The sequence below is a fragment of the Corticium candelabrum genome, chromosome 20, assembly GCF_963422355.1.
Source record: "Corticium candelabrum chromosome 20, ooCorCand1.1, whole genome shotgun sequence".
NCBI classification, from domain to species: domain Eukaryota; kingdom Metazoa; phylum Porifera; class Homoscleromorpha; order Homosclerophorida; family Plakinidae; genus Corticium; species Corticium candelabrum.
This window is the reverse complement of record NC_085104.1, coordinates 437027-448635: the sequence shown is the minus strand read 5'-3', so window position 1 is coordinate 448635 and position 11609 is coordinate 437027. Positions and strand designations below refer to the sequence as shown.

The 11609-nt window shown below is 44.0% G+C and overlaps 2 protein-coding genes across 2 annotated transcripts; one reads left to right on the top strand and one right to left on the bottom strand.

Moving 5' to 3' along the window:
• The first annotated feature begins 207 nt into the window (after positions 1–207).
• Positions 208–2039, top strand: LOC134196008 (uncharacterized). The gene is made up of 5 exons (XM_062665089.1): positions 208–254; positions 868–967; positions 1157–1252; positions 1455–1609; positions 1680–2039. The coding sequence occupies exons 1-5, from the start codon at positions 208–210 to the stop codon at positions 1750–1752; spliced, it is 471 nt and encodes a 156-aa protein (XP_062521073.1). The 3' UTR covers positions 1753–2039.
• A 1199-nt stretch (positions 2040–3238) lies between these two features.
• LOC134196007 (protein eyes shut homolog) lies at positions 3239–10624 on the bottom strand. The gene is made up of 10 exons (XM_062665088.1): positions 6982–10624; positions 6633–6921; positions 5300–6573; positions 4922–5233; positions 4737–4858; positions 4297–4672; positions 4100–4236; positions 3977–4032; positions 3820–3912; positions 3239–3765 (listed from the first exon to the last, which is right to left on the bottom strand). Exons 1-10 carry the CDS (start codon positions 10541–10543, stop codon positions 3480–3482), a joined length of 6507 nt encoding a protein of 2168 aa, XP_062521072.1. The 5' UTR covers positions 10544–10624; the 3' UTR covers positions 3239–3479.
• Positions 10625–11609: the final 985 nt, after the last annotated feature.

The window sequence follows — 11609 nt, the reverse complement described above, 5'->3', positions numbered from 1 at the left end:
GATGATTGGTCGCCGGTCGCCACACAAATATCCAGGCGGAGCTATTGAAACGCACGTGCTTCAAATTATATGCTGCATGCTCATTGGTCGTCGCTAGGGACAATGGCAGGGCGAAGCTAGCACCACACCCATATTATGCGCATAGTACTGCGCAACATTTTACATCAATAATACAAAATATATCCGGTTACAATGTAAACTTCAGAGATGATAGCCGGGACTTCGTTCTATCCACGTGATGCTTTAGAAATCCCGTACGTTTTAGAATGGCGGCGCAATTTGACGAAGAAGGTCTCTAACCGGTCCGTTTAATTTTCAAATTTCAATTTTCATTTTTCATTTTTTTATTTTTTAACTTTTTGTTGAAGGTTTTCAATTATTTTGCTGAAAAACATTAATTCGGCAAGCAAATTTTTATTTTTCATTGTTCGTTTTTAATTTTTCTATTTTCATTTTTCATTTTTCTATTTTCAAGTTTCTATTTTTGATTATATTTGGTTGAGTTGAATGTCAAAAGAATTGAACGCGAAAAGAATGAAAAATGAACGCAGCAAGAACGATAAATGAAACAGCCTTGTGCGAAGTACGCAGCAGGGAGTCTTGTGGAACGCGTGCCCTACTAAAATTCCAACGCGTGCTGCTGATGGAAGGGGCGGAGTGGTTCTTCCAGGACTTCCGCCCTAGGACCATCTCTCCCAATTTCCGCTTTAAGGAGAAGGAATCTGTCTATTTGTTTGTCTGTCTGTCTGTTTGTCTGTCTATATGTCTGTCTGTCTGTCTGTCTGTCTGTCTGTCTGTCTGTTGTCTTGTCTATCTGTCTGTTGTCTGTTTGTCTGTCTGCATTTGGAGTTGGTAAACTTGTGTTAGGCTGACTACTGGATGGTATGGTGTTTATGATGTGTTTTTGCAGCGAGTTGAAGAGCAGCATGCTGAACTGTGCACTTCTGTCAGTGAAATGCAGCATGAGGTGTGTGTGTGTGTGTGTGTGTGTGTGTGTGTGTGTGTGTGTGAGAGAGAGAGAGAGAGAGAGAGAGTGTGTGTGTGTGTGTGTGTGTGTGTGTGTGTGTGTGTGTGTGTGTGCACATGTGTGTGTTCTCATGTGATTAACTCCGACTCATTAACGCAGTCAATTAAAGTCTAAACATTACTATTTTAGCTCTCACAGATGCAGGAGAGGTTGGAGCATATGGAGTATCGCAGTGATGAACGCTTTTCCGAAACAGACGAGAAGCTCGGAGCTCTTGACAACAAGGTACACAACGTTCCACACAGTTGCCTTATGTTTCAATTCACTCGTATACGAGAACACAGAGAGAGGAGCTCAACTAGCAGTTGGATATGATAGACTGCCAGTTGCGTTCATATTTTACTGGTTGCATTAAAAATAATTAAATGTCCTAAATAATTAATAGTTAATTATTAATTAAATTAAAAGTGTGATTACTGCGTTATAGCTCTGTGAATTTAAGAACGATCAACATGTAGAGTCGGAGGGAAGCGGTAGTACGTGGGCGTGGCGGCTACTAACCAAATGTCTCTCATTCGTTTTGGCTCTGGTGGCTCTCATCAGTGCTATTGTGACTGCCCTCGAACATCTCATCAAATCATTGTACAGTTGGCCATCATTTTTGTTTGTATGATTCGTTGGTTTGAATGATTTTGTTTTGATTGTGTTGCAGGCCACGAGCCGGTCTTGCCACATTGATATGCAGCGTAATATTTGCTGTTGTGATGTACAGATGGATGCAGTGAGAGTGAAACGATTGTCGTCGTTCTCATCATGTCCATACGACTGACTTGTAATTGTAATAAAGTTAGTAGATACTAAGACCTGCTGCTACAGCTTGTCACTCGCATTCAGTTGTGACTCTGCGGATACTAAAAGCTCGTTTGTATTTCTATATACTAAATTAGTTGAGAAGTGTTGAACGTTTTCTATTCTAAATGTTATTTTACTGGTACTGTACGTGTACACAGTTTCTACTTGGTGTAGACACGTGCCATTGCTAATTAATTGCAATAGATAATTTTATATTGAAGTGCCGCCGTAGAAACCCGGATTAGGACATGTTTCTGCCTCGCCTGTATGGACCGCTAGTCGGCGCTATTTACATTAGCGAGCCCGCAAAAAATTCATTCATCGTGAAATTAGAGCCAATCAAAGTCTAGAAGTTTCCTCGAGCGGGAACGTCATGATTGATGTAAGGAGGCATAAACGTGAAAGAATATCGAGTTGATTTGTGTAGAATATGAGCGCTTTCACACACAGGGTTAACTCGGGTTAGGAAAACTCGGGTAGAGTTATGATAACTCCACTCCACCCAACTGGCGTTCACACGTAGAACACGGGTAATTAGATGCAGAAGATCTACAGTAGAGCGAATACATCGATTGCTTGAAGTTTCTGCTGGTAAATAGGAAAGCAGTAACGCCGATAGCCTAACACGAGAAAGACAAGCCATTTTGTACGTTAGCGCGATCCACTCCAGGGCGTGTATTTGCATATATTACAGCGTGTCTTCGCTTAATTAACCCACTCTAACCCGGTCTAACCCTACTAGAAGCCAGGGTTAGCTTAACCCTCACTTAACCCCAGTCTTCACCCAGGTTAACTTGGGTTTACTAAACTCGCGTTCACACGACCGGGGTAATTGGAGTCTAACCCGGGCCAAAGTAAACCCGATTTAATTAACCCAAGTTAACCCTGTGTGTGAAAGCGCTCTATGTGTCTAGATAATGTTTCAACAGCTTGAATGGTGCGAAGACGTTACTTTTTTGGCATTTATGTCTTTCACAGCTATCTACATTGAAGCTTGAGGTGAGAACAATTCATAGAAGCTTTTGAGTCTAAACAACTGTACTTGATAAAAAGAATTGCTGTGCACGTGTGTAATAGATCTACTAAAACTGAAATTGTCAAGTACAAGTTAATGCTAATAAAGTTAATTTGGTGAGCAAATCCTGTTTTACTGGTTCTTGCCTCCTAGTGTGAACCGGTTTATTAAGTTCAGGATTTGTTCAGAATGTAAAATTAGTAGTAAGTTTGGGATTAGCATTAAGGCTAGGATGAGACCGAAATCCAGCCATTCAGTGTGTCACAACGATGGATTATTTTTTCCTTTGTTCAGAGAGCCAGCTCAGGTTTACTCTGGCAGTCTGCATTGTAGTCTGAAGGAATAGGTCAGACTAAAGAAGATCGATGTGACATAACTCTGTTCTGCTACAGTCAACGATCACAACAAGCAAGTTTTCATTTTATTTCCCTCTAACAATTGTACTCGGCAGCTATACTACTACTCAGTGATTAGAAGCGACGCTAAAAGAGCAATCAACGGCGTTAGAGCCGAATCATAAAAGCTAAACGGCATGCAGAAATTTCAACTCAAAACAGACAGCAGCACAAAGCCAACACACGCATGCAGCAGACTACAACTAAAAATGAGAAGAAAGTCAATCGTCAATTGCACTACTTTCACTCATCAGCCAGGGAAGTAGTCATCACAGCTCTCGACATTAGCACCACTCTGTGCCATCTTTTCCAGGTCAATAGGCACATCGTTGACCTCCAGATTAGCGATACAGCCAACGAGACCCATCTTGAAGTCTCCGTCCAAGATGTCTCGATACTCAGACAAGTCAGCTGTACTCACAGCAATACCACCAACGTACATCTGACCCGATGAAGCAGTCAGACCAATTGCGGAGCCCAGAGAAGAGCCGGTGGCAGTCTGTGTATCAACAATTAGAGTACCCGACTGTTGTTCCCTGTATAACAGACCGATATTGGAAAATTTCTGTGAAGCATGTCATTTGACAGACCTGAAAGCAGATACTGTATGCCACGATCCGTGACTACCAGTGACGTTCACTTGGTTGTTAGTTATTTTTGCAGCACCAGTGCCGAGATCGTACCTGCAATTGCCAAATATTGCAGCTTAATAATAAATTATTAATCAAACTGCAGGCTTGTCCTCACCTCAGTTCGACGTGTCCATTAATAATGCCGATGGATAGGTAATCACCACCTGTACCCTGTGTCGTCACATAATAATCACAAAACTGAAACATACAGCAAGTTAAAACATGAAGATCGACATACGGGTGGGAGATAGAAAACAAGTCCATTAGTAGCTTGAGAGGAGAGATTGAATTTGATGATGGTCTGAGCTGTACGAGCAGGATAATTATAGGCTGCATAGCTGTTGCCATTAAACTTGGCGACTTTGAAGTTAGTGACTAAAACCAAATGTTAGTGTGTAAACCAGTGCAATGCTGTTTAAGTATGAATTATAATACCTTCAGTACAAAATTGTCCTCTTTGTGGATTGGGAACAAGAGGACAGAAGCACTCATACTTCTCAGTTTTATAGTTGAACACACACTGGCTGCTTGAGTGACACATATCATTACCAATAGTGCAGTTGTTGGCAATCATTTGCTGGCAGTTGTCTTCTTTGAAGCCATGAGAGCAAAAGCACTTGAAGTTACCCTGACCGTCGACATCAGTACAAGTTCCTCCATTGAAGCAAGTGAGGCGATCACATTGGTGCTGGTCGCATTCGGCAATGCTTCGACCACGAGTTGCCGTAGAAAAGTCCAAGACGCGGCCGTTAACGTTGGCATCTTTGATGCATCCAGTGAAGCCACTTGTGAGACCGGCATCACTAGCAACCTGTCACAATAATACTGAAATTTAATATGTGGGAAAAGATGTGAGCGAACTAGACGATCGATACTTTAGTATAGTCTTCGTGACCACCAAGGTAAGCGTCAAGGTTGTTCTCGTGTACATCAAGCAGTGTCGTCGAACCAGGGCTTGCACCACTTACTGCTGATCCACCATTAATCGTCAACAGTCCTAAAACACCAACCAATCTTAATACAATGTGTATTGCCACATTTCATCTGCAGCAATATTTACCGTTCTTCAGATTTCTTTCCGCACGAATGGTATGCCATTGATACAAAACGAGTCGTTCGGTACTCTTAATCTCGACTGTTCCCGATCCCAAATCATAACGGAACTCAACGTAACCATCATATAGACCGACTGAGATGTAATCAGTGAAAGGAGGTGTCGTCTTGCGACCCGCATAGAAGATAAGGCCATCCTTTTCTAAAGGCTTGATGGACATTGTTATCGTTGTTGTCGAACGAGTGTCACTTCCAAGTGAAGGAAAGGCAGCAAAAGATGTGAGATTATCTCTGAATGACATCGTTTGGATCGCAATATCTAGACGATGAAACAAATGTAAATGACTGCAGACAGTGCACAAACATCAATTAGTAAGGGACAAACCTTGGTCGCATTGTTCACCTCCTTTGCCAAGAGGACATGCGCAGACTGCCGTATTGCCCAGTGGCACACATGTAGCACCGGATCCACAGTTGACTGTTAAGCATGGATCATCATCACTTGCACAGCGTGGCCCAGAATATCCTTGTGAGCAAGCGCAAAACACCGAGTTACCAGTTGCTGAACACGTGCCGCCGTTTTCACATGGACTAGGATTACACAGATTGACAGTGCAATCTTTTGCATTATAACTTGATAACAAATCGGTTGAGTTGAGGAAGTTTCCATTAACAGTTACTTCAGTGATGCAACCCATAAACCCTGAGATTCCGGCAAGTATAGATGGCAGAGTCGGGCCTACCGACGATGGCACACCACCAACATAGAAACGATTGTTGACATTGAGGCTTGAAAACGATCCCGGTGATGCACCTGATACCGTGCTGGCACCAGACACGGTCAGGTCAATATTTCGACCGTTTCGATTTACTGTAATCATGGAATACAGATTAGCTGGTAAACGTGAACTGCTGGTGAGAGAAATCTCTCCTTGTCCGAGATCCATACGAACTCTTACAAATCCGTCATCGACAGTGATAGCTAAAAAGTCAACAGAAGGGCGTATGAACAGTGCTAATAATCCGTCAGATTTGTCTTGGTTGGGGTACACTCGGAGATTGATGACTGTTGTAACGTCGACATCGGCAGGGTCCACATTCCAAGCAACATACGAATCTCCAGCATAAGAGTAATCAGATTTTGTATCTCCGACCGCTGTTTCACATTGTGGACCAGAGTGGGTGGCAGTGCAGATGCAACGATACCCTGCAGTGGCGCTGCTGTCCACACGACATTCTCCTCCGTGCATACATGGTGAAGTCCCCAGGCACACATTAGACACGATCTCACACGTTGGGCCGCTATATCCATTAAGGCAAGTGCACTCGAAGTCAGACAAGTGTGGTCCAATTCTAGTACAGCTACCGCCGTTCTTACAAGGATTGGGAGAACAAGAATCGGCAGGACATTCACCAACGTTGCTACCGGCAGTAGCACGTTGACTGATGTCAAATTCAGTGCCATCCAGACTGACAGAGCGAATACAGCCAACAAAGCCAGTACGTGGACTGATTTCTGCATTGATGATACCAGATGGATTAGGAACACCTCCCAAATAGAAATCATCCATGACATCGGCAATATCGTGGCTTCCGGGTGCTGTCCCAGATGCAACTACCACCCCATCAATCAATAGTTCACCTACAACACCATTGCGTCTAGAAGACAAAATTACAAGTATTAGACACCACAGTAGGCAACTAAATCACGACTCTACCTTAGTTCGATATTTGTAAAGACACCAAGTGGAATAGTCTGTGGACTGGCTATAGTCACGCTACCGCTTCCAACATCAAACTTGTACACTGGCTTATCATTAACCAAGGTTAGAGAAATAAAGTCACCGACACCATTTAGATTTTGAATCATCAAGAAAACAAGCCCATTACTGCTTAGAGGTTTCACTGAGATAATAACAGAATCATCTGCTGTTCTGGTCAAGGTTCCAGACACTTGGACATATGAATCGACTGTGTTTCCAAACCCTGCTACAGTGATGTCGACATCTAAACAAGACAATTACGATATCGTTAAACACTACTGATTAGTCATTGCACACAAATTACCATTTTCGCAGCGTTGTCCGCCAAATCCGAATGGACACGAGCAGTATGAATTCTCCACACTTCCGACATCAACACAAGCTCCTCCGTTCTCACACGGTTGTCTGCTACAATCAAATCTGTCGATAGGTGGAGGAGGAACGAGTGGAGGTGGAGGTCCGAGTATTGCAGCTGGAGCTGGAAGAGGCAATGGTGGTGGTGGTCCAAGAATTCTGCCCGGTGGAGGAGGCACAAGTGGTGGAGGTGGAGCAAGCACGCGTCCAGGAGCAGGAGGAACCAGTGGAGGTGGTGGAGGAACAGGAATAAATGTCTCACACACTCTTCCAGTATATCGATCTGTACAGGTACAACTGTATGCATCATGAATATCGACTCCATTTCTGGGAGGATCGTTGAAGTCGACGCTGCCCATATCACCAATGGCCGTCGGTATATTGGTGCACGTGCCGTCGTTCATACATGGTGTGAAGAGACCGCATGCGTCAATGATAATCTCACAATGAGTACCACGGAACCGAAAAAGACACTCGCACAGATAACCGTTGTCACGATCAATACATGTGCCACCATTCATGCAGGGATTGGATGCGCATTCGTTAATGTTAGTCTCACACAGCTCTCCTGTAAAACCCGGTGGGCAGTGACATATATGATGGTTAATGCTTGGTTCCTCACATGTGCCACCATTCTGACACGGATTAGAAGCACATTCTGGCACATTTCGCTCACAGTGAAGCCCAGTGAAACCTGGTACACATCGACAGTCATAACGATTGATTCCATCTAGACATATAGCATTATTTTGACATGGGTTGGAAGCACAGTCGTCGATGTTTGTCTGACAGTGTACACCAGTAAAGCCTGTCAGGCATTCACAAATGAAATGATTAACCCTGTCTATACACGTTCCACCATTCTGACAAGGGTTGGAAGCACACTCATCGATGTCTGTCTGACATAGACTGCCAGTGAACCCGTCTAGACATTCACAAATGAAGTGGTTGACTCGATCTACACAAGTTGCACCATTCCTGCAAGGAGTGGATGCACACTCGTTGATATCTGTCTCGCAAACTACTCCAGTATATCCGGGGTAACAAGCACATTCACATAGGTTTATTCCATCGATGGGCACACCTTGATTCAGGCAAGGATGTGATTCACATGCAGCAATGCCTGTTTCACAGTTGATTCCTACAAATCCTGGCCAACAGCGACAATCATACCTCTTGATTCCATCATCACATTGTCCACCATTCTGGCATGGATTGGATTGACATTCATTAATATCTGTCTCACAGTGTACTCCAGTGTACCCTTCAAGACATGTACAAGTATATTGGCTAAATCCATCTACACATTCTCCACCATTCTGGCATGGATTGGATGCACATTCGTCAATGTTTGTTTGACAGTTGATGCCAGTGAATCCTGCAGCGCAAGCACACTGATATCGGTTAATAAGATCAATACATAACCCACTATTCTCGCATGGATTGGATCTGCATTCATCAACATTTGTCTCACAGTGTATCCCAATGAAGCCAGGTATACAGACACATGTGTATCGATTCTCTCCATCTACACATCGTCCAGCATTCTGACACGGATTGGATAAGCATTCGTTGTCATTGGTTTGACAAAGATCACCAGAGAAGCCATCTAGACACTCACAAATGAACCGGTCGACACGATTAATACAGGTTGCACCATTCTGACATGGGTTAGATGTACATTCATTGATATCAATATCACACAAGGTTCCAGTAGATCCTGCAAAACAAGTGCATAGGAAACCATTTACAAGGTCTCTACAAGAGCCTTGAACACACGGGTTTGATGCACATTCATTGATGTTGATCTGACAGTTTATGCCATCATATCCTGCAGGACAGTTACATTGATACCTGTTGATGAGATTTAGACATTGTCCACCATTCTCGCATGGATTGGATGCACATTCATTGGCATCTATTTCACACCGTAGACCAATGAACCCAGGTATACAGTCACATGTGTATCGATTCACTCTTTCTGCACATGTTCCACCATTCTGACACGGATTGGATAAGCATTCGTTGAAACTGAATTCACAAAGGGTACCAAAGAAGCCGCCTAGACACTCACAAATGAACCCGTTGAGACGATCAATACAGGTTCCACCTCTTTGACATGGGTTAGATAAACATTCATTGATATTTGTTTGACAGTTAACTCCAGTGTAACCCGCTACACATGCACAAGCATATCTATTTGCTTGATCAACGCAAACACCTTGATTTCGACAAGGATTGGAAGCACACTCGTTTATGTTAGTCTGACATACGACTCCAGTAAAACCAGCAAGACAGTTGCATGAGTGACTAGCATCACCATCGACGCATACTCCGCTATTGAGGCAGGTTGAAGTTAGGCAATCGTTTTCATTGATCTGGCAAAATTTGCCTGTCCAGCTGCTTGAACACGATGTGCATGTAGCATCTCTCGTACCATCATTACACTGGCCATTGTTTAGACACGTAGACAGAGTACAGTCATTAATATTGACTGAACAGACATCACCAGTGAAACCAGCAGCACACAAGCATGCGTAGCCGAGATGGCCATCCACACAGGTACCACCATTGTGACACGGATTGGACTCACATTGGTTTTGATCTGCACAAAAACGCTCTTGTCGAACTGTGTCATCTAGACATTCACAAAATACTCGTCCAAGGCCGCTGAGGAAATTACAGGTGCCACCATTGAAACAAGGGTTAATATTACAGTTTGGAGGACCAACATCACATGACCTGCCATTTCCAGCTGAGCTTGTACGACCACCAAAGCAACTACAAGTGAAACCACAGACTTCATCGACACAGACACCTTCAAATGTGGGATCTCCACATGCGTTGTTCTGGAAACACTCATCGATGTTGTTAGTGGTACATAGTGTTCCCTTTCTGTATCCATCAGCACACTGGCATTCAAAGTTTGAAGAAACGTGATTGAAAACACAGGCTCCCACACCACTGCAAGGAGAGTTGATATTTCCGCATTGATGGCTGCCTTCATATATGACCAGTCTTGCTCCTTGATTGCAATTGCTGGGGATTGGGTTGTTGTCAGTATCGCTTGTATGCACTGAGACAAAGAAATTTGCTCCAGAGCTAATTAAGGCGGTAACGTCAAGGGAGAATGGAGGAGTTCCGCTTCCTGAAGCAGGACGTGGTGAGACTCGACCCACAACAGTACCACCAGAAATGTCACAGTTTTGCATCGCTGTCATGTCGGGCACTCTGTATATATTGAGATCGACGTTTCTTTGAAATGTGCCATCCGTCTCAAAAGTCACTGGCGTTTCAGTGTCTTGAACAATGACTGGTTGCTGCTGAGCGAACGTGCACAGTGAACACTGATTGTGTAAAGACCAGGTCACCTTAGTAGACACTTGCTGAATGTCCCAGCATTGTGATCCTGCAGGACAAGCGGTGATTGCTCCATCAGATGGATTACTACACGTTGGCATGGCATGTGTGCTGGTAATCACCAGCAGAAGCAGCGCGCACAACTTCAACATTGATCTTTTCTCTCCTCAACAGTTTGGAGAGTTGAGAAAGTAGAGCTGCTTGTACACGCAGCCTTCAGAGTTGAATGACAAAAAAAAACGATACTTCCTTGAAGCAAGTTAGATGCAGTCGATGACCAATAGCAGGCGTCTACAACCAGACGTCATGGCACTGGAGTTCATATAAATTTAACTCTATTGTGGCTTTCATCTTGCTAACTAGTGGCATGTATTTTTAACTGCGCGCTCTTTTCGAGCTCAAACCCCGGCTGTGTACATGTCTACGTATCCCCTTTCTACTCGTGGGTTCGTTTTTTGCCAAACTACGCGTTTCTAGGCTTTCGAGGTAGCCGTCGTTCTATTGTAGGTCGATCACGAACTTTGCTCAAACCGGTTGTAACTCGGCAGCATGCTAGAACGTTGTATTTGAAGACACGGTGGGTAGCGGATTGCCAAACAGACGCAAGATGAATTTTTTAGACAAATCTAAGTGACTGTGACGACACTTAGGAGGTGATTTTTCGAAGGGAACGGTCTGAGACGTAAAAATGGCACCGAAACTTTGTTGCATCTATGGAGGTGTAGTTCCGTGCCGAGTTTCGTGGCTGTCTGCGAGCGCGTTGTTGAGAAATCTGCAAGAACATGTCGCTACAGGAGACGTTTCAGGGCAACCATATGACACGTGACTCTAATTACCAACATCTAGACTGCAATCTAGCTAGTCAGCCTACATCCTCAACACACTGCACATGTTTCTACATGTTTCTTACTTTATTAGCAGTACCAAGAACAATCTCAAATGCAACAATTTAGCAATCTAGTCCAATGTCACGCCGTGAATTCGACGCGAGACGAACCAGACCTCTTCCTGTCGCTCATTATCAGTCGTAGACGTCGCCAACACTCGTCTGTCCTCTCAATAACGTTTCGACCAACCTACAGACAAAGCCAAAACCCATAACCGAACGAATTACGAGCGGGGAAACGTGAATTACGGTGGGCGAGTCTGCTCGGTTCGAGTTATTCACGCCGACGCGTCTCCCAAAACGGTCGCTTGGCCAAAAACCGTTCGTAGAAG

What these genes read in the sequence shown, in the direction of transcription:
- LOC134196007 (XM_062665088.1), bottom strand. Translation starts at nt 10,543, where the DNA reads ATGTTGAAGTTGTGCGCGCTGCTTCTGCTGGTGATTACCAGCACACAT. An exon ending in TTTACAAATATCGAACTAAG is followed by an intron (nt 6,574 to 6,632) that starts GTAGAGTCGTGA and finishes TTTGTCTTCTAG; the next exon opens with ACGCAATGGTGTTGTAGGTG. An exon ending in GGAAAGAAATCTGAAGAACG is followed by an intron (nt 4,859 to 4,921) that starts GTAAATATTGCT and finishes TTGGTGTTTTAG; the next exon opens with GACTGTTGACGATTAATGGT.
- LOC134196008 (XM_062665089.1), top strand. Translation starts at nt 208, where the DNA reads ATGATAGCCGGGACTTCGTTCTATCCACGTGATGCTTTAGAAATCCC. An exon ending in TCAGTGAAATGCAGCATGAG is followed by an intron (nt 968 to 1,156) that starts GTGTGTGTGTGT and finishes TTACTATTTTAG; the next exon opens with CTCTCACAGATGCAGGAGAG. An exon ending in GAACATCTCATCAAATCATT is followed by an intron (nt 1,610 to 1,679) that starts GTACAGTTGGCC and finishes ATTGTGTTGCAG; the next exon opens with GCCACGAGCCGGTCTTGCCA.